This window comes from Lampris incognitus, chromosome 9, assembly GCF_029633865.1.
Source record: "Lampris incognitus isolate fLamInc1 chromosome 9, fLamInc1.hap2, whole genome shotgun sequence".
Lineage (NCBI taxonomy): Eukaryota > Metazoa > Chordata > Actinopteri > Lampriformes > Lampridae > Lampris > Lampris incognitus.
In genome coordinates this window covers 865,155-892,727 of record NC_079219.1, presented here as the reverse complement: position 1 = coordinate 892,727, position 27,573 = coordinate 865,155, and the positions used below count along the sequence as shown (strand labels likewise).

The window sequence follows — 27,573 nt, the reverse complement described above, 5'->3', positions numbered from 1 at the left end:
ACTCAACTTTATCTCTCTCTGACTCAATTTTATCTCTGTCTGACTCAACGTTATCTCTCTCTGTCTGAACTTTATCTCTCTCTGTCTGAACTTTATGTCTCTGTCTCAACTTTATCTCTGTCTGACTCAACTTTATCTCTGTCTGGCTCAACTTTATCTCTGTCTGACTCAACTTTATCTCTGTCTGACTCAACTTTATCTCTGTCTGACTCAACTTTATATCTGTCTGACTCAACTTTATCTCTCTCTGTCTCAAACTTTATCTCTCTCTGTCTCAACTTTATCTCTGTCTGACTCAACTTTATCTCTCTGTCTCAAACTTTATCTCTGTCTGACTCAACTTTATCTCTCTCTGTCTCAACTTTATCGCTCTCTGTGCCAACTTTATCTCTCTCTCGCTCATTTCTGACTTTCTCACGTCGGTTTTCAAATTCAAATTCAAATTTACTTCTATTAACATGGCAAATATACATTTGTATTGCAAAGCATTTTCACATAAAGGACAATAACAGTACACGAATACAGAACATATATATCCATCAACACATGCAATAAACAACTTACACTACTACGTCATGGCAACAAGAGCCTGTGTGAGTGGATGTGTGTGAATTTGTCAGTCTCTGCATGTGTGTGTGTGTTTGTGCGTGCGTGTGAGAGTGTTCACATAAAGGACAAGAACAGTATACAATACAGAACACATACACTACCGTTCAAAAGTTTGGGATCACCCAAACAATTTTGTGTTTTCCATGAAAAGTCACACTTATTCACCACCATATGTTGTGAAATGAATAGAAAATAGAGTCAAGACATTGACAAGGTTAGAAATAATGATTTGTATTTGAAATAAGATTTTTTTTACATCAAACTTTGCTTTCGTCAAAGAATCCTCCATTTGCAGCAATTACAGCATTGCAGACCTTTGGCATTCTAGCTGTTAATTTGTTGAGGTAATCTGGAGAAATTGCACCCCACGCTTCCAGAAGCAGCTCCCACAAGTTGGATTGGTTGGATGGGCACTTCTTTGAGCAGATTGAGTTTCTGGAGCATCACATTTGTGGGGTCAATTAAACGCTCAAAATGGCCAGAAAAAGAGAACTTTCATCTGAAACTCGACAGTCTATTCTTGTTCTTAGAAATGAAGGCTATTCCATGCGAGAAATTGCTAAGAAATTGAAGATTTCCTACACCGGTGTGTACTACTCCCTTCAGAGGACAGCACAAACAGGCTCTAACCAGAGTAGAAAAAGAAGTGGGAGGCCACGTTGCACAACTGAGCAAGAAGATAAGTACATTAGAGTCTCTAGTTTGAGAAACAGACGCCTCACAGGTCCCCAACTGGCATCTTCATTAAATAGTACCTGTTAGAGCCTGTTTGTGCTGTCCTCTGAAGGGAGTAGTACACACCGGTGTAGGAAATCTTCAATTTCTTAGCAATTTCTCGCATGGAATAGCCTTCATTTCTAAGAACAAGAATAGACTGTCGAGTTTCAGATGAAAGTTCTCTTTTTCTGGCCATTTTGAGCGTTTAATTGACCCCACAAATGTGATGCTCCAGAAACTCAATCTGCTCAAAGAAGTGCCCATCCAACCAATCCAACTTGTGGGAGCTGCTTCTGGAAGCGTGGGGTGCAATTTCTCCAGATTACCTCAACAAATTAACAGCTAGAATGCCAAAGGTCTGCAATGCTGTAATTGCTGCAAATGGAGGATTCTTTAACGAAAGCAAAGTTTAATGTAAAAAAAATCTTATTTCAAATAAAAATCATTATTTCTAACCTTGTCAATGTCTTGACTCTATTTTCTATTCATTTCACAACATATGGTGGTGAATAAGTGTGACTTTTCATGGAAAACACGAAATTGTTAGGGTGATCCCAAACTTTTGAACGGTAGTGTATACATCAACAGATGCAATAAAAATCTTTCTGCCATTGTCTGTGTGGCCCTGTGAGTGTGTGTGTGTGTGTGAGAGAGAGAGTGTGTGTAGTGTGTGTGTATGTGACTGTGTGTTTGGGGTGGGGGGGGCTGTGTGTGTGTGTGTGTGTGTGTGTGTGTGTGTGTGTGTGTGTGTGTCCGAGTGTTGTCCCAGTCCTCCCCTTTGGGAAGGAGTACAGGGTATCACACACTGTCCCTCAGACGGTGGCAGGCTAGAATATACTGTGCAGCCACAGTACAGCTGTCTCTGTGTTCACCTAGTATGTAGGGCAGTGTTCTGGGGTTTGGCAGGGCAGTGAATTTGGGGTGTCTCTCAAATTTATGGAAGTAGTAATCTCGGATTTCCCGGAATGTCTTGCATTCAGCTAAAAAGTGCAGCTCTGTCTCGACAACATTGTCTTCACACTGTTGACAGAAACATTCGTCTTTTGGCATCCGGGTCTTTTTATGTCTGTCTGTTGCTGTTGCTAGGTGATGCTCACTGAGTCTGTTTCTATGGCGATGCTCACTGAGTCTGTATTTTGTCAGTATGTTTCTCAAATTTGTTTCTTTTATTCGAATGAGGTAATCTGCTAATGTGTACTCTGTCTAGGGCCAAATAGCATTGCATCTTGCTTTGGGATTTTCTTTTAGATTGCCAATATTCATAATAATTGTCTTTTAGGTTTGAGGGAATTTGTTGAAGCCGAATATGTTGTGTAGTTTAGACCTGGTCTTGTGCCTCTAAAGTGTTAGTATGTGTTAGTGGAACATGATGGCTGAAGACCAGGTTGGTAGGAGAGTTCTCTCTCTCTGTCTCTCGGAGCGGAGCAAAATGTGAGTGAGTGCGCGTCTCGGCTTTTCGGCATTTTCTATCTATCTATCTAGGACAGCCACGCATATCAATAGCTCCAATAACGACGGGCGCAGCCAAACATCGGTACACAAAAGAGCCACTCATATCTATGGCTCTGTTAGCGACGGGCGTTGGTAAACATCGGATCACAAAGAGCCATGGACATCTATAGCTCTGATAACGACTCCTAGAGGATAAATTCTGAGTCTCATCAGCAGCCAGTCAGACTAGCTTGGTCTAGTCAGAAAGGCACGAACTGAGGAGGCCTCTTGGATGAGAGGCGAAACGTCTTCATGGATATATACCAAGTCCAGTTGCACTTGATTCAACTCCTTTGGATCTATCTTTACTAACTTTTCGTTGTTTTGTGTTTTTAGGGGGGTTTGCTTTTTGACAGATTTGTTGTCGTGGTGGTGTATTTTTTTTTCATGGTAATCAGATTTCATTTAATCAAAAGGCTCATTAATGTGGCTTGTCTTCTATTTATAAGTAACACTCAACATGACACACAGTTAAACCTAGTATTAACTCATGATCTATAACTGTTTTGATGGAAAACACTTGCAACCTGTTAATGTAAAAAGTATGTCTGTCATCCCCGGTTCTGGAGTGCACAATTTAAATGTGGTGGTGTATTTTCAATAGCGGAGCGGGTTCGGCCGGCCCGGCTGTGAGTCATGCAGACTCGCGAAGTCGGAGGCGTAGGGCTGGAGGAGCTCCCATGCCGACATGGAGTTAAACTTTGTCCGAACTTCAAGTGCTCGGTAGAAGATTGCGGTTTAGCAGTCAGAAAAATCGTTGGTTATGACAGTGTAAAGTCCGCGTCGAGAATGAATAGTGGAGTTGTTGTGTTTCTCGACAGTATTGACAAGGTCAACGTAGTTGTGGAGCAAGGCGTGGTAATCCAGGACACCTTTGTTCAGGTGGTGCCGCTGGTCAATCCGGCCAAAAAGGTAATTTTGTCCAAAGTCCCTCCGTTCATTAGCAACGACATGTTGCGGAGAGAACTGGTGAAAATTAATGTCCCCTGTAAAACTGAATCAATCTGAGCTGCGAATCTCCACTTTTAAAACATGTTGTTACCTTCAGAAGGCAGCAGGTCTTTATGGTTCTGAGGAACAAAGCAGAGTTAAATCTGATCTTGAAGTTCAGAGTTGATGGTTTTGACTACAATGTGTATGTATCATCAGAGACAAGGAAATGTTTTGGCTGTGGAATGGAGGGTCATCTCATACGTTCCTGTCCAGAGAAATCAACTGCTGAGCCAAATGAGGGTGAGCCGGCAGCACAGGGCCTCGAGCAGACTGGGACTGCGGCGCCGAGCTCAAAGCAGAGAGAAATGCAGCAGGGAGGAAACCAGCGTGAAGCTGTTTCTGGCTGCTGGTTCAGGTGCTGCTGTTCCTGGTTCGGCTAACCCAGAAACTGCTGGTTCGGGTGTTGCTGATCCGGGTTCTGCTAAAGCAGGGGCTGCTGGCTCAGTTGCTGACGATCCGGGTTCGGCGAGTTCAGGGGCTGTGGGTTCAGGTGCTGCTGATCCGGGCCCTACACAGGACAATACTGTTGTAGAGGTTGTTGAAAAGTGTCCCACAGATACTACTACCTGTTATGTAATGGACGCACAGACTGAAACTAATGAAGCAGAATGTTCTCTGGAGGAGGAATGTGTGATGTTGGTAAAGGACGGCCCTTCTAAGGTCAAGGATAAAAAGAGGAAACCTGATGAGTCTCCGCCTTCTAGTATAGCGACAAAGGTTTCTCGTCAGAGTAGGTGTCTGCAGTCGGATGAGAGTGAAGGTGATGAAGGCAGTGATGTGGAGTCTCTGGCTGCCTCGTAGACGGGGACTCAACAACAGACTGGATACTCTGTGGTGAGCATTAAGAAGTTCTTGCAGGACACTAAGGGAGCCAGAAATGTAAAAGTTGACAAAGTGTTTCCTGATTTGCAATTCTTCCTTGATTCAGTGAAGTTTTTTCTGAGAAGTCCTGGTGGTCTGGGGGAGAAAGCTTTCACTGAACAGGAAACTTTTTGTTTGAAAAAAATAGTTCAAAAGGTCAGAAAGCAGTTAGGGAATGATGAATAAGTCTTTCAATTTATTCTTTCTCTGTCCACTTATATGTATCTGTTTTGCAACTTCTTTTCTGTATTATGGAGGACATAAGAATAGGGAGCTTAAACTTAAATGGGGCACGGACTGGTGGGAAAAGGGCGTCTCTTTTCAAGCTGTGTGCTCTTAAAAAGTTACATGTGCTTTTTGTACAAGAGACACACAGTACCACTGATAATGAGGTTGACTGGCAGAGAGAATGGACTGGTGAGACCTTTTTAAGTCACAAAACCAGTAACAGTGGTGGAGTTGGTATTATTTTTTCCAGGAATTTTATTCCTCAGTCTGTCGAGTCTGAGGAAGTTATTAAAGGCCGCCTGTTAAAATTAACAGCAGTGTATGAACAGGTAAAAATGGTGTTTATTAATATTTATGCTCCAGTTGTGAGAGTGGAGGGGTTAGTCTTCCTGGATGTTTTAGATGAGGGTATTGAGAACTGTACCAGTGAGGATTATTTATTCATTGGTGGAGATTTCAACTGTACTGTACTACAGCAGGTTGGACAGGAACCATGCAGAGCCTCATGCTGCCTCTCGCAGTCGTCTGGTTCGTCCTATTGAGGCTCATGATCTGTGTAATGTGTGGAGAGGGTTTCATAACAAACAGAGACAATACACCTGGGCACATGTTAAGGACAACTTGATGTCTATGGCCAGGCTTGATGGTTTCTATTGCTTGAAACATCAGTTTAATGTGTTCAAAAGTTGTATCATCAGCCCTGTTGATTTTTCTGACCACTCACTAGTAATGGTTTCTGTCTTTATAAAATGTGTGAAATCCAATAGTGCCTATTGGCATTTTAACACAGCCTTACTGGAAGATAAAAACTTCAGGGACACTTTTGTCTGTTTTTGGAGAAACCACCAAAGTACAATATCGGATTTTGTGTCTGTACAACAGTGGTGGGACATTGGAAAAGTCCAAATAAGACAGCTGTGTCAACAGTACACTCAGAATGTCACACGAACCTTGATGACTTCAGTTAAAGCTCTGGAGTCTGAAGTAGAGGAACTCCAGGGCTTGGCTGGGGCCACGGGGGACCAACACCATACTGCGGCACTCGCAGTGAAAAAGTCTCGTTGGACCAACCTGCTGGGTGTTTCAGCTCAGGGCGCTTTGGTCAGGTCCCGCTTTCAACATGTGGCCCAGATGGATGTCCCCATCAAACTTTTTCTTTGGCCTGGAGCGTAAGAATGGGCAGAAGCGGTTCATTCACAGCCTAAGATCTGACATTGGGCAGATGCTGACTGGCCATACTGCGATTCGCAAGTGTGCTGTCAGCTTCTACAGTAACCTGCTTAGCTGTGAGGATAGAGAGGAGCAGGCAGTGGCTCAGAGTTTTTTTACCGATCTCCCTCAGGTGGACCGGCGGAGCAATGTAAAGTTGGAAGCAGCTGTTTCCTCTGGTGAACTCTATGCTGCTCTGCAGAGTATGCAGAGTGGGAAAGCTCCTGGTATTGATGGTCTACCTGTTGACTTTTACAAATCTTTCTGGTCAGTGATCGGGGGGATCTGCTGGCGGTGCTAAATGACAGTCTCGCCAGAGGGCGTCTCCCATTGAGCTACAGGCGGGCGGTCCTCACCTTGCTGCCCAAGAAAGGTGACCCTCAGTCCATTACAAACTGGAGGCCTGTGTCACTGCTTTGCACTGATTACAAGCTCCTCTCAAAGGTGTTAGCAACCAGACTGAGTAAAGCAATGGGACAGGTGATTCATTGTGACCAGACCTACTGTGTACCTGGCAGGTTGATTTCGGATAACATCATTCTGATTTGAGACTTTTTAGAGATCTGTAAGCTGTTTGGCCTCAACGCTGGCATCATATCCATTGATCAAGAAAAAGCCTTTGATCGTGTTGAGTATGAATATCTGTGGCTTCACATTGAGGGCCTTTGGTTTTGGTCCAAGCTTTATTAGCAAACTTAAGGTTCTGTATCGTGACATTCAGAGTGTGCTGAAAATTAATGGTGGTTTGAGTGCTCCTTTTCAAATGCAAAGGGGGATTAAACAAGGCTGCGCCCTCTCGGGCATGTTATACCCCCTAGCATTTGAGCCATTGTTACACAAACTCAGATCTGACCTTCGGGGTATAACTATCCCAGGTTGCAGTGCATCCTTTAAACTGTCAGCCTATGCGGATGATCTAGTAATTCTAGTGAACAGTCAGCAGGATACTGACATGTTGGAGAGGGACATCGTCCAGTTTGGCTCAATATCTTCGGCCAAGGTTAACTGGATCAAAAGCGAGGTTGTCAGTGTTGGGGATGTACTGGAGAAAAAGCTCAATTTGCCTAGGGGGTTGAATTGGAAGGTGGGGGGGCTGAAATATCTAGGGGTGTTTCTGGGTGATCAGTCTGTTGTTCTTAAAAACTGGGAAAATTTTCTTAAAGGTCAAAGGTCGGTTGGCGAAGTGGATCATAACCGAGATGTCCTACAGAGGTTGAGTCCTGATCGTCAACAACTTGATATCATCAATGTTATGGCATCGCCTGTCAGTTGTTGACCCCCCCCCCCCCACCAGGCCTGCTGTCCAAGATCCAGGCTCTTCTTGTCGACTTCTTCTGGGACAAACTGCGCTGAGTGCCTCAGTGTATGCTGTACCTGCCGAGGGTTGAAGGAGGGCAGGGCCTGATCCACCTGAGCAGCAGGGGGGGTTACCTTCCGTTTCCAGTTCCTGCAAAGGTTTCTGTACGGTCCTGTTGAGTTAGTGTGGAGGTCACTGGCTTGCACCAGTCTGAGCCAGCTAGGTGGCCTGGGACTGGACAGATCTTTGGTTTTGATGGACTTGAAACAGCTTAACATCAAGGACCTACCTGACTTCTACTGTGGGCTGTTCAAGGTGTGGAACTTGTTAAACAAAGAGAGACTAAGACAACACAGCTCTTTGTTCTGGCTGCTCCAGGAACCAATCATACATGGCTTCCATTTCAGTGCAGTCTGTCAAGTGGGGCCAACTGTGCTGAGGCGGTTCTGTGTGTCGAACGTGGTGACTCTGGGACATGTGGTTCCGCTTGCAGGCCCAAACTTAGACAATCCAGATCCTCTTGCCTCCCGCTTAGAGCTGAGATCAACTTGTGTCCTCACTCTGCTGCTTACCAAATGGAGAGAAGCTCTCGCAAGTGGTGAGCGGACGCTGTTGGTCCAGCATTATAATGGTTCTGTTAGACCTGATGAGAGGAATGTTTTCCCTTCAATGAACATTTCCCCAGATTTTAAGGCCTGTACAGGACCTCTGGAAGGTCAGTGTACAAAATGTACGTTAAAGTTCTGCACAGGGACAAATTGAATGGTAAACTTGACACCCCATGGAGGGCTCACCTAGGTCTGACAGACAGTGTTTGTCCTGAGTGGAGAGCGCTGTACAAACCACCATTGGTCAAAAGAGCTGCAGACCTGCAGTGGAGGGTTTTACATGGTATCGTGGCTGTTAATGCTTCTGTCTCTGTTATTAATTCTGATGTTAGCCATGAGTGCCCATTTTGCTCTTATCGTGAAACTGTCTTTCATTGCTTCATGGAGTGTTGTCGACTGCTGCCACTGTTTATATTACTGGAAAATGTTTTTGGGTTGTTTGGGGAGGTCTTTTCCAAACCCATGTTCATTCTGGGCTACAGGTACTCTCAGAAAAACAAGGCCAAATGCAACTTCTTAATTTCGTTCTGGGGAGTGCAAAGATGGCCGTGTACCTGAGCAGAAGAAACAGAATGGAGGATGCTGGGAATGATGATGCTGTTTTTGTGTTCATAAAAATGTTAAGAGCTCGTTTGAAAGTAGATTTTTGCTACTTTAAATCGATGGATGATCTGGGAAGTTTTTGCACTGTGTGGTGTTATAAAAATGTGCTTTGCTGTGTTGTGGATGATGCGCTGATCTTGGGGAGTGTCCTGAGATGATTTAGATTCTGTGAATCTGGTGTTACTGACCATGTTGGTCTTTGTGTTGTAATTTTGTTGTAATTTTTATTAAAGTATTGTTGAAAGTCAAGTCTCTCTCTCTCTCTTTTTCTCTCTCTCTCTCTCTCTCTCTCTCTCTCTCTCTCTCTCTCGGAGCAGACGCCCGAGAGCGGTTGTGAGCGTTTATCTATCTTCTTTGCTATTTTCTCCTTGCAAGTATTGCACATAGTGTGTTTTGTAGGGATACTGGTTTGGTTTGTGTATATAAGGAGGTTTCAAGAGGTCTTGTGTGTTTGCGGTTGACCAGCACTTGCTGGTCGGTGTGCTAAACCCCGGTATGGAGTTTACCAAACTCATCAGGGAACATGGTTTTAAAGTGTCGCCCAGTTTCCCGTGTTGGGTGGAGGACTGTGCTTTGGCAGTCGGAGAGGTTGTGGGTCACAGCAGCATTAAATCTGCTGCTAGGATGAACGGCGCTGTGGTGATGTTTGTTGACGCTGTAGCCAAAGCAAACCAAGTGATCGAAGCCAACGTTATTGTTAATGACAGCTTCATGTCGGTGTCGCCGCTCACCATGCCGTCGACAAGAGTCACCATTTCAAACATCCCGCCGTTCATCTCCGATTAATTTTTGACAAGAGAGCCGTGGAGGTTTGGAAAAGCAGTTTCGTCGATCAGGAAACTGTCATCTGGCTGCAAATCGCCGCTTGGGCAACATGTAGTTTCACAGAAAAGACAGGTTCAAATGGTCCTGAAAAAAAAAGACCAAGACTAGGCTGTAGCTTTTAGGGTGAAGGTAGATGATTTTGATTATGTCATCTTTGTAAACTCTGGGACCTTGAAGTGTTTTGGCTATGGAGGAGAGGGTCATTTGGTTCGGGCATGTCCTGAGAAACGCTCCTCTGAGGACAAAGCGCAGCGTGAAGGAGGGAGAGGACATAAATGGAGTGAGACCAGGCAGAACAGTGAAGAGACAACAGAAAAGGGGCAGAGTGAAATCAGGCGGAGCCGTGAAGAGACAACAGAAAAGGGGCAGAGTGAAACCAGGCAGAGCAGTGAAGAGACAACGGAAAAGGGACAGAGTGAAACCAGGCAGAGCAATGAAGAGACAACAGAAAAGGGACAGAGTGAAACCAGGCAGAGCAATGAAGAGACAACAGAAAAGGGACAGAGTGAAACCAGGCAGAGCAATGAAGAGACAACAGAAAAGGGACAGAGTGAAACCAGGCAGAGCAATGAAGAGACAACAGAAAAGGGACAGAGTGAAACCAGGCAGAACAGTGAAGAGACAGCAGAAAAGGGACAGAGTGAAACCAGGCAGAGCAGTGAAGAGACAACAGAAAAGGGACAGAGTCCAGACCACACTGACAAAACGGAACCACCCGAACAGAGTAGAAAGTCTAAAAAGGAAAGCATAAATGTTGAGAAGGAATCACAAAGTGAACAGACAGTGGCATCAAGAAGGTGTAGTGTTGGGCAGCGATGAGGATTTGGTGGAGGACGAAAAAGTCTGTAGTTTTCCTGTTCTAAAGAGAAAGCAGTCGGCTAAAACGAGTGGCTCTCAAGCAAAAAGAGGAACATTGATAAGGGAGAGAAGCAGACAGTACGAGGAACAACTGTCTGAGGTTGAGTTGGGTATGGAGGAAGAGGAGGATGACAGGGACTGTGGTATAGACAGCCAGGTACCTGTATTAAAGGAAAGACGGCACGAGGTACAAATGTCGGGAGATGAGTCTACGGAAGAAGGTGGTGGTGTAGACAGCTAACCTCACACTTCCTCCCAGTTGTCAGGGGCAACGAATCAAGAGTACTATGATGCCTTCCGAATCAAGAATTTCTTATAAAAAACAAAAAATTTGAGAAATGTCAAAATTGAGGATTTTTTTTGCAGACAAAGAACTGTTTATGCACGCTGTTTAAATCTTAGATGAGAAAAAACGAAGAATGAGGCTACACTGATCAAATGTACAGGCTGAGGAAAATGGTTCTGAAGCTCAAACAGGAATCCCAGAATGACGAGTCAAAAGCAGTATAAGGCAAGTCATTTCCCGCTCTGCTCAATGTTGTTCTTTTATCATGTGTTTTTTCTCTCATCAGTCTCGATGGCCAATTTCAAAGTCTCAACACTTAACTTGAATGGAGCAAGCGATGTGAGAAAGAGAGCATGTCTCTTTGAATTTGTAAAACTAAAGCTCGTTGACGTCATGTTTGTCCTGGAAACACACAGTGATATATTGAACACCACTGACTGGAAGAAGGAGTGGGATGGTGATGTTGTCCTAAGCCACTTGAGTAAATCTAGTGGAGGAGTGGCTCTCCTCTTTTCGAAAAACTTTTTACCACAATCTTATGTGGTAGAGGAAATAGTGGGAGGTAGTTTGATGGTAGTTGGAGCCAAATATGAGTCCTTCACTTTGGTGTTTGTAAATGTATATGCTCCGAATGCAGGGCCTGACAGATTTCGATTTTTAACTAACCGTAGTGCGGTTTTGAATCAGTGTGGACCTGAAGAGTTTCTGTTGCTGGGAGGGGATTTCAACTGCACAGAAAATGATAACATGGACAGAAATCATATTGAACCTCATGCTGCCTCCAGACGTGCAATCAAGCAGTTGATAGTAACTCATAGTTTGGTTGATGTGTGGAGAGAGATGCATGAGGATGTTAAGCAGTACACCTGGGTTCATAGTAGAGAAGCATTTTTTACTATGGCACGGCTGGATTGTTTCGATTCTTTTAGGCATAATTTCAGTATTTTTAAAGAACGCAGGATTATGCCTGTAGGTTTTTCAGATCACTCAACGGTGACATGCAATGTTTTCATTGCAAGAGTAAAACAAAAGTCTGCTTATTGGCATTTTAACACTGCTCTGCTACTAGATGCACACTTTAAAGAAACCTTTAAATTTTTTTGGGATATTTTCAAAACTATGACAGGGGAGTTTACGTCTTTGAAACAGTGGTGGGATTATGGGAAAGTGCAGATCAAGCAGCTTTGTCAACAGTACACTCAATGTCTCTCGTGATGTTACCAAATCTATGAGGGATTTAGAGATTGAAATAGTGGAGCTGCAGACTTCTGCAGGGTCCAAAGGAAACCGAGGTTGTGTTGAAGACCTCAAGTCCCAAAAAGCCTTGCTGGCTGACTTGCTGGGTGTTAAGGCACAGGGGGCATTGGTCCGGTCTCGTTTTTAGAGTGCCGCCCTGATGGACTCACCTTCAAAGTTTTTCTTCAGCCTGGAAAAGAAGAATGGACAAAGCAGGTTCATTCAAGCCTTAAAGTCAACAACAGGACACCTGCTGACTACGGCCAATGACTTCCAGAAGAGAGCTGTGGATTTTTACTCTCTTCTGTACAGCAGTGAGTACACCGAGAAGGGGCATTTGACTCCTCCTGCAGTGGGCTGCCCAGAATCTCAGAGGAGAGTAACAAGGAGTTGGCGGGTCCTCTGACTGCAGAGGAGCTGTCTACAGCGTTGCAGAGCATGCAGGGGAGGAAGGCCCCTGGGATTGATAGACTCCTGCCGGAATTCTACAGTTTTTGGTCTGAGCTGTGTGACGGCATCATTGAGGTCTTCACTGAATGTTTTAATGACTCCCTCTTGCCCCAGAGCTGCAGGAGAGCTGTTCTGACATTGTTGCCAAAAAAAGGCGACCTGCAAGATATCAAGCACTGGCGTCTGGTCTCTCTTCTGTGTGCAGACTATAAACTGCTTTCCAGAGTCCTGTCCAACAGACTGAAGAAGGTGATAGACCAAGTCATCCATCAGATCCAAACCTACTGTGTGCCTGGCAGGTCCATTGTTGACAATGCGTCACTAATTCGGGATGTTTTGGAAGTCTCTGGTCCATTGGGCTTTGATGCTGGTCTGGTTTCATTGGATCAGGAAAAGGCGTTTGACTGGGTTGAGCACCAATACCTTTGGAAAGTGTTAGAAAGGTTTGGCCTCAGCCCTAGACTTGTTGCCAAGATTAAGGTTTTGTACAAAGATATTGAGAGTGTACTGAAAATTAATGGTGTTTTGTGTAAACCTTTCAAAGCATGTAGAGGTATAAGATAAGGCTGCTCACTGTCGGGCATGCTCTATACGCTCTCAATTGAACCCGTATTACATAATTTTCGTTCTTCTATTGATGGTCTGTGTTTGCCAGATCTTGGCACAAGTACTGTCTTATCTGCATATGCAGATGATATAGTTATCGTCATAAAAAGTCAAGATGATGCTGATCTGATTGAGAAACTTGTGGAAAGGTTTGGGAATCTTTCAGCTGCTAAAATAAACTGGGCAAAAAGCGAAGCCTTAGCAGTTGGAAAGTGGTCTTCAGGTCTCCCTCAGCTGCAGAAGAGGGGAGGTTTCAAGTACCTAGGAGTGTTTCTGGGTGATGACCAGACTGTTTGGAAAAACTGGGAGGGGGTGGTGGAAAAGGTGGAGGGGAGATTACAAAAGTGGAGATGGCTGTTACCACAGATGTCTTATAGGGGAAGGGTTTTGGTTGTTAATAACGTGGCAGCCTCCACCCTCTGGCACAAGCTAACCGTTTTGGAGCCCCCTGCCGGACTGCTAAAGAAAGTACAGTCTATCTTTGTGAACTTTTTTTGGGATAACCTGCACTGGGTACCACAGAATGTACTATACCTACCAAAAGAGGTGGGAGGGCAGGGTTTGGTGCATCTGGAGAGCAGAGTAGCAGCCTTTAGACTACAAACCATAGAGCGCTACCTCACAGGGACTGATGATGTGCTGTGGAGACCTCTCATGAGTGTTATTTTAAAGAAGGTACAGGGTTTGGGTTTAGGCACTTCTTTGTTTCTAACAGACTGTGTTTTTAAGAACATGCATGACCTGCCACCTTTCTATCAAGGATTGTTTAAAGCTTGGACTGCAGCATCTCCGTTTTGGCTCCTGGAAGAACCCCTTATCCATGGGGCCAGACTAGACGTTCAGGATGACAGCAAACCAGGTCTCAACCGGAGGCTATGCTCTGCTGGAACTGTTAAGCTGAAGCACATTGTGGATGCTGCAGGTCCAATGCTTCTTGACACAGAGGCAATGGCTTCACTGCTGGGCTTGAGGTCAAGCAGACACACCAGAGACATTCTGAATGCATGGCTTAGAAGACTGACCAGGGAGGAACTGAACATGCTGCATGACTATGCCACTGGGACCGAGACTCCTGATAATGGAGATCTGTTCCCCGAGTTGGGCCTTCAAATTGACCAGACTGATCTAACGAGACCTTTGCTGGTTCCAAATTTGGCTACTAAAATAGACCTTTATATGTTAGATAGAAAGGTCTTGTACAAATGTTGTGTTGTTGCCATGAATAAGAAAATGCTGCATGAGAGAAAGGACACTGTATGGAGAACAAGGCTAGAAGTGGCAGATGACTGTAGGTCAGTGTGGAGGGTGCTATATAAAGCCCCGCTGAACAAAAGGTCAGGTGACTTGCAGTGGAGGATCCTACAGGGAGCGCTGGCAGTCAATAGTTTCATTTCTCAGATTAACCCAACTGTTTATGTGAAGTGCCCTTTCTGTCAGTCGCCAGATACAATTTTTCATTGTTTGGTGGAATGTGAAAGACTTCAGGTGCTCTTTGAAGCTCTACAAATCATATTCTCACACTGTGATGAAAGATGGAATGAAACTGGTTTTACCTTTGGCGCTGGGTACAAGAGGAAGGATGCGGAAAAGTGGCAACTGTTAAATTTTGTAGTGGGGCAAGCTAAGTTTTCGATTTATAGAAGCAGGAAAAGTCTGATTAATAATGGTTCAGAGGAAGATTTACTTCCTTTGTTCATTGCAAGGGTGAAGGCGAGAGTCCGAGTGGACTCCAGCTTCTTCACCTTAATGAACAACTTGGATGAATTTATTTTGTGGTGGTGTTTCACTAAAGCCATCTGTTCAGTCAATGAGAGGCAATGGGTATTCCATTCTGTCTTTGCATCATATTTCTTTTGACCCTTTGGGAGTATGTGACTTGGACCACTGTTCTAAAAAAAAGAAAGAAAAAAACCCAGACTTTTTTAGATGGCTTAATGTGAAGGAGTTGCTCGTGTTGATGTGAAATGGATCTTTGTTGTTTTTTTGTTGTTTTTTTTTTTAATGTAAAATAAAGAGTTTTTTTTAAATTCAAAAAATTCTCTCTCTCGGAGCGGAAGTGCGAGTGAGGACGGAGTAGCAGTGTGTTGCTGCGGTATAAACGAGTGCCTAAAACGATCTTTCCCCCCTACCCGTCTTGTCCTTTTTCAGGTGCTTTTTGTTGTCTTTTTGCTCGTTTTTTCCAGTGACAGGTCTGAGTGGAGTGGTTTATTTCCGGTAGCGGTGCTACCGCCCTCAGCAGGGCAATATGGCCGCTATGGGAGGTGGGCGGGGGGGGGGGCAGCGTTTGAAAAGTTGACACGCCAGCACGCGATTAAAGTGGCTCCGGTGGTCACGTACTCGGCGGAGGAGCGCTGCCTCGCGGTAGGCGAACATGTGGGATATGGACGCATCAAATCAGCATCCAGGATGAACAGTGCTGCGGTCATGTGTATCAATAGTGGTGATAAAGCCAGCCAGGAGGTGGACAGCGGTGTGGTGATGAAGGACACGTTGACTCCCGTTCTGCTGCTGGTTCATCCTGCCATGAGACTCACCATCTCTAATGCTCCCCCCTTCATGAGGGATGCTGCTTTACAGAAGGAGCTTGCAAGGTACGGACAGCTAGTGTCCCTGATGAAAATGGTCTCTTTGGGTTGCCAGTCTCCTCACTTGAGACACATTGTGTCCCATAGGAGACGAGGCTTCATGATTCTGAGAGACAATGCGGAGGGTTTTGATCTGAAGCTTAAGTTCAGGATCGACGAGTTTGACTACATTGTGTTTGTTACATCCGGCATGATGACATGTTTTGGCTGTGGATCTGAGGGGCATTTAAAAAGGTCTTATCCCGACAGGAGTGAGGGTAGGTCTGATCCTCAAGGGCCGCCTTTGTCTCCCGATGCCGCCACGAGCGGCGCATCTCCGGCTGAAGACGGCGCTGCCGAGTCGGCACAGGGCAGACAGGAGGCCGGGGAGCGAGGGGCAGGAGAAATAGACCAGGTAGTGAAACAGAAAGAGACCGAGGCTGGAGAACACAAGGAAAACGGACGGACTGAGCAGGCAGGAGAGGGAGGTGGGCAGGTTGAGCAGGTTAAAGAGGTGATCACGATGAGAAGGTGACAGGACTTGAACAGGTGGAAGCTGATGGAAATGAAAACAGTGAGAACGGGGAGTGTAGCAACCTGGCTGGGTGAGATATGAATTGTGGTCGGAAGAAGCACATACAGCAGACTGCTGTTAGAGTGGCAGAGTCTGTACTTGAGGAAGAGGTGCTGTCAGATGATGAAATGAAATTAAAAAAGTCTATTAAAAGGAAGCCCACGGAGGGTAGACAAGACACTTTAAAAGAAGAGGTTTCAAAAGGTAAGAAGCCATCCTCCTCCTCTTCATCTGAGGAGGACACAGAAGAAAGTGACTGTGAGTTAGTTTCCACTCCTCGTACACAGGTGGACACTGAAGGGAGCCATGCTTTCCTGAAAATCAGGAAGTTTTTACAGGTCACCAAGGGTTTGAGGGCGGTCAAGGTGGAAAATTACTTTCCAGACTTGCAGCTTTTTGTTGACTCAGTCAGACGTTTTGTGAAAAACACAGGAGATTTGGAGGTAAACACATTTACTGACCAGGAAATCTTCAGACTGAAGAATCTGGTACAGAAAGTGAAATTACAACTCCTTGATGATGCTTAAGACAAATTTGGTGGACGAGTGTGTTGCGCTGGGGGATCTTCCTCTTACTGCTGCTGGAGGAGCCACTGATTCATGGAGCCAGGCTGGATGTCCACGACTGGTGCTCTCCAGGACTTTCCCAGAAACTGGTTTCCACCACGAACATCACCCTACAGAGCAGAGCTTCTACACAGAAGTGGCCTTTTTTCCAGAACTAGGGGTGGTATTGTACATAGTGGGAGTTGATGAAGATCTGTTTTTCTTTTCTTTTCTTTTTTATTTGTGTAACGAGGGAAAGTCCTGGCTGTATTATTGGCTTTGTTTCACTTTGTTTCTTTGGTATGTAAATTGTGTAAACTCAACATCATGTCACGTTGTGCGTCTTGGGAGAGAGATCCTCCTCCTTTGCTCTCCCTGAGGTTTCTCCCTGTTTTTTCTCCCTGTTAAAGTGTTTTTAGGGAGTTGTTCCTCATCCGATGCGAGGGTCTAAGGACAGGATGTTGTGTTGCTGCAAACCCCCTGGGGTGAATTTGTGTTTATGTTGGGCTGTTTTATTTTGGAATTTCTGGTTTTGCAAATACTTGTTTAGATACTCAATGGTCTTTTTTCCTGACTCTTCTTGTGTATGAGCTGGATGATAAAGAGATGATTGTGTTTGAGTATCAGCTGTTGGACGGTTATGTATTCTGATACCTTTTTAAAATCAAATCTCTCTCTCTCGTTGTCCTTCCCTTTCATCTCGCAGACTCTGGATGATCTGGAGCAGAGGGTGAAGGAGGCAGGCATCGAGATCAGCGTTCGTCAGAGTTTCCTCACCGACCCTGCTGTTGCTGTCAAGAACCTCAAGGTGCTTTGATTAAAAATTCACCTCAGCTGTTTGTCCCCCCCAACACACACACACACACACACATCGAATCTCCGGCTCACAGCTGTGCGCACCACACCATTAGCATAGAGCTGATTTGATAGAGGAAATGAATGTGCCAGACTAATTAGCGCCTGCTGAGCTGCAGCCCACTCTACCTCGCGTGACGTGGCAGGGATGCTTGCTGGCCTGGTGCGCAGTGACGCCACGGCCGAGGTTGTGTCGAAGTTTGTCTAGAGAAGCCATTTCACTCGGCACTGCCGGGCAGTAATTCTTGACCAACTAGACTAGACCACCGTTTATTTTACAATGGGGATTCATCTGCATCTCGTGTTCTGAGAAACAGTATAATTTGACAATATAATTAGGAGCACTGGACATTTTTACACAATACACAGTGTTAAAAAGGATGCCGTTTTCACAGGAAAATGTTTTCTCACTCAAGCAATGTTTTTGCGCATGCGCTATCCGCTGCCTCGGGATTTTTGCAATCTGCGTGTGATCTGTGCTGCGACTGCGTGAATCTGAATGTGTGGTTGGTGGATTTCCTTTGCAGTATGCAGACAAAGGTGTTTTGATTGGCCAGTTTTGCCGGCAGCATGTCATCGCTGCCATCGTAGCACTTCCGACTGTCTGATGCTGTGTTAACGTAGTCCTTAGGAACTCGGAGGATCCGGATTAGCGACGTGGTGACGTTTTTCTTCCAGTTTGCTTAGCATTCATGTGCCATTGGTTGGGAAGAAAAAACCCGATGGCGCTAGTCCAAAAGCCAATGTTGCTGTGGTTGCTCTTCGCATTTAAGACTTGTGCAAAGCTCTTATCAGTTTTTGCTCGATAATGAAGAAAACAAAACATTTCTTTTTTTTAATACAGTACCGTTTCCTTACTGTCAGCTGTTACAACCTCCATGTTGTTGAGACGAGAGGTGAAAGGCTACATTTACATCACAAATCAGCAACTCAGGAATCAAACATTTCTCTGACGTTCCTACATCATTTATCGAACTGGATATGTCATCACGTTTTCCCATTTGGAAAACTGATTCTGATGTGCTCGACACCACACCACAACGACACCATAGCTACTCTCTGCTAAACTGACACGGTGCACTCCATCCCCATTCACACACGACACCGGACGCAAAGAATGTGTGTATCTCGCTTCCATAATGGGACACACTTCCAAGTAAAACCGGATTCTGGGGTATGGCAAAACATAGGAGGGAATATGATTTGGTTCTTCAGGATTTGATTGAATCCTGCAAAAAATTACAGGATATTATTGGTTGGGAAGTTGCTTGCACGGCCTCTCAGACACAGTCACCAACGCTTGGCTGTTTTAGAGGAAGTTAAGGTGAGGAGATTTTTATATAAATGAAGTAAAAACGGAATGTTTGTGGTTTGTTTATGGCATAGGTTGTGGAATAGATGCATAAAATGACCAGGGAAATGAGCTAACAATGTAAAAAAAAGTGCATTTCCTTTTGATGTCATCTGTAAATTGTCTCTGGCTGTGTGTGACAGGGTTGTGCTGTTGCCGTGACCGTGACTCTGCATTTGTTTGTTCTGCTGCAGCGCCAGGACGCCAGGATCATCGTGGGGCTCTTCTATGAGACGGAGGCCAGGAAAGTCTTTTGTGAGGTGGGTACGCTGGAAGATGGAAGTCTGTAACGAGTTGACCGTCCAAAAAGAAAAATTGGTGCCATCTTGTTTTCAAGGAACGATCCTCCTCATGATTATTCATTCACCTCCGCCTCCCTGCCTGCTCCTTCCCTCCCAGGTGTTCAAGGAGAAGTTGTATGGGAAGAAGTATGTGTGGTTTCTGATTGGCTGGTATGCCGATAACTGGTTCAAGATCAAAGACCCGGCCATCAACTGTACTGTGGAGAACATGACTGAGGCTGTGGAGGGACATGTCACCACCGAGATCGTCATGCTCAATCCAGAGACCGTCCGCGGCGCCTCAAACATGGTATATTACCCTCCATCCTTTCTCTCTCCGCACCGCCTGTCTCAAACATGGTATACTACCCTCTATCCTTTCTCTCTCCCCATCACCTGCCTTAAACATCGTATGATAGCCACCATCCTTTCTCTCTCTCTCTCTCTGCAACACCTGTCTCAAACATGGTATACTACCCTCCACCCTTTCTCTCTCTGCACCACCTGTCTCAAACATGGTATACTACCCTCCATACTTTCTCTCTCTCTCTCTCTCCCCAACACCTATCTCAAACATGGTATACTACCCTCCATCCTTTCTCTCTCCGCACCACCTGTCTCAAACATGGTATACTACCCTCCATCCTTTCTCTCTCCGCACCACCTGTCTCAAACATGGTATACTACCCTCCATCCTTTCTCTCTCTCTCTCCCCAACACCTATCTCAAACATGGTATACTACCCTCCATCCTTTCTCTCTCCGCACCACCTGTCTCAAACATGGTATACTACCCTCCATCCTTTCTCTCTCTCCCCCCACCACCTGTCTCAAACATGGTATACTACCCTCCATCCTTTCTCTCTCTCTCTCCCGAACACCTGTCTGAAACATGGTATACCACCCTCCATCCTTTCTCTCTCTCCGCACCACCTGTCTCAAACATGGTATGCTACCCTCCATCCTTTCTCTCTCTCCCTCTCTTTCTCTGCACCACCTGTCTCAAACATGGTATACTAACCTCAATCCTTTCTCTCTCCGCACCACCTGTCTCGAACATGGTATACTACACTCCATCCTTTCTCTCTCCGCACCACCTGTCTCAAACATGGTATACTACCCTCTATCCTTTCTCTCTCCCCATCACCTGCCTCAAACATGGTATACTACCCTCCATCCTTTCTCTCTCTCTCTCTCCCCAACACCTATCTCAAACATGGTATACTACCCTCCATCCTTTCTCTCTCCGCACCACCCGTCTCAAACATGGTATACTACCCTCCATCCTTTCTCTCTCCGCACCACCTGTCTCAAACATGGTATACTACCCTCCATCCTTTCTCTCTCTTTCTCCCCAACACCTATCTCAAACATGGTATACTACCCTCCATCCTTTCTCTCTCTGCACCACCTGTCTCAAACATGGTATACTACCCTCCATCCTGTGTCTCTCTCTCCGCACCACCTGTCTCAAACATGGTATACTACCCTCTATCCTTTCTCTCTCTCTCTCTGCACCACCTGTCTCAAACATGGTATACAACCTCCATCCTTTCTCTCTCTCTCTCTCTCTCCCCAACACCTATCTCAAACATGGTATACTACCCTCCATCCTTTCTCTCTCCGCACCACCTGTCTCAAACATGGTATACTACCCGCCATCCTTTCTCTCTCCGCACCACCTGTCTCAAACATGGTATACTACCCTCCATCCTTTCTCTCTCCGCACCACCCGTCTCAAACATGGTATACTACCCTCCATCCTTTCTCTCTCTCTTTCTCTGCACCACCTGTCTCAAACATGGTATACTACCCTCCATCCTTTCTCTCTCTCTCTCTCCCCAACACCTGTCTCAAACATGGTATACCACCCTCCATCCTTTCTCTCTCTCTCCGCACCACCCGTCTCAAACATGGTATACTACCCTCCATCCTTTCTCTCTCCGCACCACCTGTCTCAAACATGGTATACTACCCTCCATCCTTTCTCTCTCTTTCCCCCCAACACCTATCTCAAACATGGTATACTACCCTCCATCCTTTCTCTCGCCGCACCACCCGTCTCAAACATGGTATACTACCCTCCATCCTTTCTCTCTCCGCACCACCTGTCTCAAACATGGCATACTACCCTCCATCCTTTCTCTCTCTCTCTCTCCCCAACACCTATCTCAAACATGGTATACTACCCTCCATCCTTTCTCTCTCTGCACCACCTGTCTCAAACATGGTATACTACCCTCCATCCTTTCTCTCTCCGCACTACCTGTCTCAAACATGGTATACTACCCCTTATCCTTTCTCTCTCTCCCCACCACCTGTCTCAAACATGGTATACTACCCTCCATCCTTTCTCTCTCTCCCCCCACCACCTGTCTCAAACATGGTATACTACCCTCCATCCTTTCTCTCTCTCTCTCTCTCTCCCCAACACCTGTCTCAAACATGGTATACCACCCTCCATCCTTTCTCTCTCTCTCCGCACCACCTGTCTCAAACATGGTATACTACCCTCCATCCTTTCTCTCTCTCTCCCCACCACCTGTCTCAAACATGGTATACTACCCTCCATCCTTTCTCTCTCCGCACCACCTGTCTCAAACATGATATACTACCCCTTATCCTTTCTCTCTCTCCCCACCACCTGTCTCAAACATGGTATACTACCCTCCATCCTTTCTCTCTCTCTGGCCCTGTTCTAGTAGATCCTGTGTATACTCACAGGATCTATGTACAAGTCCTCATATTATCATATAGCTCATATTCTTCTTTTCTTTCTCATTTTCCTTGGTCCATCTTTCATCTCTCGACCGATCGTTCATTTGATTGCACTCCTCTTGTCCTCGCCCCATACCCCCTCTCTTTCTGTTTGTCCCCTACCCCCTCTCTCTTTCTCCATCTCCCCATACCCCCCTTTCTCCATCTCCCCATACTCCCCCTCTCTCCCTCTATCTCCCCATACCCCCCTCTCTCTTTCTCCATCTCCCCGTTCTCATCCTCTCTTTCTCCATCTCCCCATACTCCCCCTCTCTTCCTCTATCTCCCCATACCCCCTCTCTCTTTCTCCATCTCCCTTTGTTCCCCCTCTCTTTCTCTATCTCCCCCTTTCTTTCTCTATCTCCCCATACCCCCTTTCGTTCTCCATCTCCCATACCCCTCTCTCTCTTTCACTATCTCCCCATACCCCCCTCTCTTTCTCCATCTCCCCATACCCCCTCTCTTTCTGTATGTCCCCTACCCCCTCTCTCTTTCTCCATCTCCCCATACCCCCCTTTCTACATCTCCCCATACTCCTCTATCTCTCTCTCTTTCGCTATCTCCCCATACCCCCCTCTCTTTCTCCATCTCCTCATACCCCCCCTCTTTTTCTCCATCTCCCCATACCCCCCTCTCTTTCTCTATCTCTCCATACCCCCTCTCTCTTTCTCCATCTCCCCATACCCCCCTCTCTTTCTCTATCTCTCCATACCCCCTCTCTCTTTCAATTCAATTCAATATGTGCTTTATTGGCATGACATACGTTTGTGTACATATTGCCAAAGCATGTAAAACAACAACAACACAATACAACAATGATTATAATAATAACGGCAACAACAACAATGATTATTATATCCAACAACAACAGTAGCAATAGGTGCCGTCACCCACTGTCTCTCGGGGTGTGGCAGGAAAATATAAATCTTGCTGCAATGCTCGCCCCTGGCCCCCCTCCCAGGACCACCCGCAGCTTACCTGCATCGTCTATTTCCTGCTACTCTGGAGTAACATGTTCCAGCTCCTTGACAAAAGCCCGTCGCTATTTTTCACATTTAAGGAGGAAGTGCACCTCTGTCTCCACCTCATCTGTCATGCACTGACCACATGTTCGTTGCTCTTTTGGCAACCACGTCTTTTTGTGTCTCCCCTTTTCAATGGCTAGACTATGGTCAATGAGCCTGTATTTGGTGAGGATCTGTCGCTGCTTCCTGTCTCTGACAGTTAAGAGGTGTTCTTCCAAATCATAGCTTGTTTTTAGGGCCCGATAGACTTCTACTTTGTTTTGAGTTTTGATTTCAGCATTCCAATGTTTCAGATAATTGCTCTTGCTATTGTTTTATAGCCTGATTTATCCTCATGTTGGTTTGTTTTATGGTCCGATTTATCCTCATGTTGGTTTGTTTTATAGCTGATTTATCCTCATGTTGGTTTGTTTTATAGCCTGATTTATCCTCATGTTGGTTTGTTTTATAGCTGATTTATCCTCATGTTGGTTTGTTTTATAGCCTGATTTATCCTCATGTTGGTTTGTTTTATAGCTGATTTATCCTCATGTTGGTTTGTTTTATAGCTGATTTATCCTCATGTTGGTTTGTTTTATAGCCTGATTTATCCTCATGTTGGTTTGTTTTATAGCTGATTTATCCTCATGTTGGTTTGTTTTATAGCTGATTTATCCTCATGTTGGTTTGTTTTATAGCTGATTTATCCTCATGTTGGTTTGTTTTATAGCTGATTTATCCTCATGTTGGTTTGTTTAAAAGTCTGATTTATCCTCATGTTTGTTTGTTTTATAGCCTGATTTATCCTCATGTTGGTTTGTTTTATAGCCTGATTTATCCTCATGTTTGTTTGTTTTATAGCCTGATTTATCCTCATGTTGGTTTGTTTTATAGCCTGATTTATCCTGATGTTGGTTTGTTTTATGGTCCGATTTATCCTCATGTTGGTTTGTTTTATAGCTGATTTATCCTCATGTTGGTTTGTTTTATAGCTGATTTATCCTCATGTTGGTTTGTTTTATAGCTGATTTATCCTCATGTTGGTTTGTTTTATAGTCTGATTTATCCTCATGTTGGTTTGTTTTATAGCCTGATTTATCCTCATGTTGGTTTGTTTTATAGCCTGATTTCTCCTCCTGTTGGTTTGTTTAAAAGTCTGATTTATCCTCATGTTGGTTTGTTTTATAGCTGATTTATCCTCATGTTGGTTTGTTTTATAGCTGATTTATCCTCATGTTGGTTTGTTTTATAGCCTGATTTATCCTCATGTTGGTTTGTTTTATAGTCTGATTTATCCTCATGTTGGTTTGTTTTATAGCTGATTTATCCTCATGTTGGTTTGTTTTATAGTCTGATTTATCCTCATGTTGGTTTGTTTTATAGCTGATTTATCCTCATGTTGGTTTGTTTTATAGCCTGATTTATCCTCATGTTGGTTTGTTTTATAGCCTGATTTATCCTCATGTTGGTTTCTTTTATAGCCTGATTCATCCTCATGTTGGTTTGTTTTATAGCCTGATTTATCCTCATGTTGGTTTGTTTTATAGCTGATTTATCCTCATGTTGGTTTGTTTTATAGCCTGATTTATCCTCATGTTGGTTTGTTTTATAGCTGATTTATCCTCATGTTGGTTTGTTTTATAGTCTGATTTATCCTCATGTTGGTTTGTTTTATAGCTGATTTATCCTCATGTTGGTTTGTTTTATAGCCTGATTTATCCTCATGTTGGTTTGTTTTATAGTCTGATTTATCCTCATGTTGGTTTGTTTTATAGCTGATTTATCCTCATGTTGGTTTGTTTTATAGCCTGATTTATCCTCATGTTGGTTTGTTTTATAGCCTGATTTATCCTCATGTTGGTTTCTTTTATAGCCTGATTCATCCTCATGTTGGTTTGTTTTATAGCCTGATTTATCCTCATGTTGGTTTGTTTTATAGCTGATTTATCCTCATGTTGGTTTGTTTTATAGCCTGATTTATCCTCATGTTGGTTTGTTTTATAGCTGATTTATCCTCATGTTGGTTTGTTTTATAGTCTGATTTATCCTCATGTTGGTTTGTTTTATAGCCTGATTTATCCTCATGTTGGTTTGTTCTATAGCATGATTTATCCTCATGTTGGTTTGTTTTATAGCTGATTTATCCTCATGTTGGTTTGTTTTATAGCTGATTTATCCTCATGTTGGTTTGTTTTATAGCCTGATTTATCCTCATGTTGGTTTGTTTTATAGTCTGGTTTATCCTCATGTTGGTTTGTTTTATAGTTGATTTATCCTCATGTTGGTTTGTTTAAAAGTCTGATTTATCCTCATGTTGGTTTGTTTTTTAGCTGATTTATCCTCATGTTGGTTTATTTTATAGCCTGATTTATCCTCATGTTGGTTTGTTTTATAGCTGATTTATCCTCATGTTGGTTTGTTTAAAAGTCTGATTTATCCTCATGTTGGTTTGTTTTATAGCCTGATTTATCCTCATGTTGGTTTGTTTTATAGCCTGATTTATCCTCATGTTGGTTTGTTTTATAGCCTGATTTATCCTCATGTTGGTTTGTTTTATAGCCTGATTTATCCTCATGTTGGTTTGTTTTATAGCTGATTTATCCTCATGTTGGTTTGTTTTATAGCCTGATTTATCCTCATGTTGGTTTGTTTTATAGCCTGATTTATCCTCATGTTGGTTTGTTTTATAGTCTGATTTATCCTCATGTTGGTTTGTTTTATAGCCTGATTTATCCTCATGTTGGTTTGTTTTATAGCTGATTTATCCTCATGTTGGTTTGTTTTATAGCTGATTTATCCTCATGTTGGTTTGTTTTATAGCCTGATTTATCCTCATGTTTGTTTGTTTTATAGCTTGATCTATCGTAATGTTGGTTTGTTTTATAGCTGATTTATCCTCATGTTGGTTTGTTTTATAGTCTGATTTATCGTCATGTTGGTTTGTTTTATAGCCTGATTTATCCTCATGTTGGTTTGTTTTATAGCCTGATTTCTCCTCCTGTTGGTTTGTTTAAAAGTCTGATTTCTCCTCCTGTTGGTTTGTTTTATAGCCTGATTTATCCTCATGTTGGTTTGTTTTATAGCCTGATTTATCCTCATGTTTGTTTGTTTTATAGCCTGATTTATCCTCATGTTGGTTTGTTTTATAGCCTGATTTATCCTCATGTTGGTTTGTTTTATAGTCTGATTTATCCTCATGTTGGTTTGTTTTATAGCTGATTTATCCTCATGTTGGTTTGTTTTATAGCCTGATTTATCCTCATGTTGGTTTGTTTTATAGCTGATTTATCCTCATGTTGGTTTGTTTTATAGCTGATTTATCCTCATGTTGGTTTGTTTTATAGCCTGATTTATCCTCATGTTGGTTTGTTTTATAGTCTGATTTATCCTCATGTTGGTTTGTTTTATAGCTGATTTATCCTCATGTTGGTTTGTTTTATAGCCTGATTTATCCTCATGTTGGTTTCTTTTATAGCCTGATTTATCCTCATGTTGGTTTCTTTTGTAGCCTGATTCATCCTCATGTTGGTTTGTTTTATAGCCTGATTTATCCTCATGTTGGTTTGTTTTATAGCTGATTTATCCTCATGTTGGTTTGTTTTATAGCTGATTTATCCTCATTTTGGTTTGTTTTATAGCTGATTTATCCTCATGTTGATTTGTTTTATAGTCTGATTTATCCTCATGTTGGTTTGTTTTATAGTCTGATTTATCCTCATGTTGGTTTATTTTATAGCTTGATCTATCGTAATGTTGGTTTGTTTTATAGCTGATTTATCCTCATGTTTGTTTGTTTTATAGCTTGATCTATCGTAATGTTGGTTTGTTTTATAGCCTGATTTATCGTAGTGTTTGTTTGGGATGCAGTGCTGGCCTAAGGTTGGTTGGTCGTAGTATTTGTTAAAGGGTTAGTAAAGTCTCAGAACCAGCTGCTTCGGGGAACTCTTTTCGGGGTTCAGTTCTTGGGTTTTCAGAGCTTTAAAGTGCAATGTATTTGTTGGGCTTGTATTTAAGTGCATCCAGAAATTTAGAGATCTTTTTTGTACATTTATCAATAATGGAAACTGGCCTAATTCTGCCCTACATGCGTTGTTTGGTGTTTTCCTTTGTATTTTCAGAATCATTCTACAGAATTCAGCATGTAGGGTTTCTGCAAGATGCTTGTCCCATCTAGTGTAGCTGGAAAGACTGAGTGGACCCCATACCTCACTTCCATATAGCGCAAGGGGCAGAATTATACTATCAAACAGTTTGCACCAGATGGAGATTGGTATATCAGTGTTAAAGAATTTATTTTTAATTGCATGTAGAGCTCTGCGAGCTTTTTGTTTTAGGTTATTCACTGCCCTACTGAAACTCCCTGATGCTGTAATAATTAGACCCAGGTAAGTATACTGCATCGTATGCTCTAAGGTGATGCTACCTAGAGTTAACTGATATCTATTTTCCTGACATCTGGGCTTCTTCTGGAAGAGCATTACTTTTGTCTTTTTTGGATTTATTGCAAGGGCCCAGTGCTGGCAATAGTCCTCAAGCAGGTCTAGTAGTTGTTGCAGCCCATCTGCGGTTGATGGGCTGCAACAGAATATAGACCACAGAGATAGATATCTTTGTTTGATATGCCAATTTTATTGCTGACTTTTAGCCAGCAGTGGGATGTTCCAATTTTAATTTTTGAAATGTGGTTGGCTAAATATCTTCTGTACTATATCAAAATACTTCCGGAGTCTCGTCCACGATCTACTGAGTTGAGTTTATTTGATGGA

General features: G+C 43.7%; 1 protein-coding gene across 2 annotated transcripts in view; it reads left to right on the top strand.

Annotated features, from left to right (window-relative positions):
* gabbr1a (gamma-aminobutyric acid (GABA) B receptor, 1a) overlaps positions 1-27,573 on the top strand; it is a 257,938-nt gene that overhangs the window by 119,319 nt on the left and 111,046 nt on the right. For both annotated transcript variants that reach the window (XM_056286387.1, XM_056286388.1), the window contains 3 exons: positions 17,267-17,368; positions 18,961-19,026; positions 19,166-19,357. In XM_056286387.1, the coding sequence (XP_056142362.1) occupies positions 17,267-17,368; positions 18,961-19,026; positions 19,166-19,357 (360 nt within the window). The remainder of the gene's footprint in view (positions 1-17,266; positions 17,369-18,960; positions 19,027-19,165; positions 19,358-27,573) is intronic.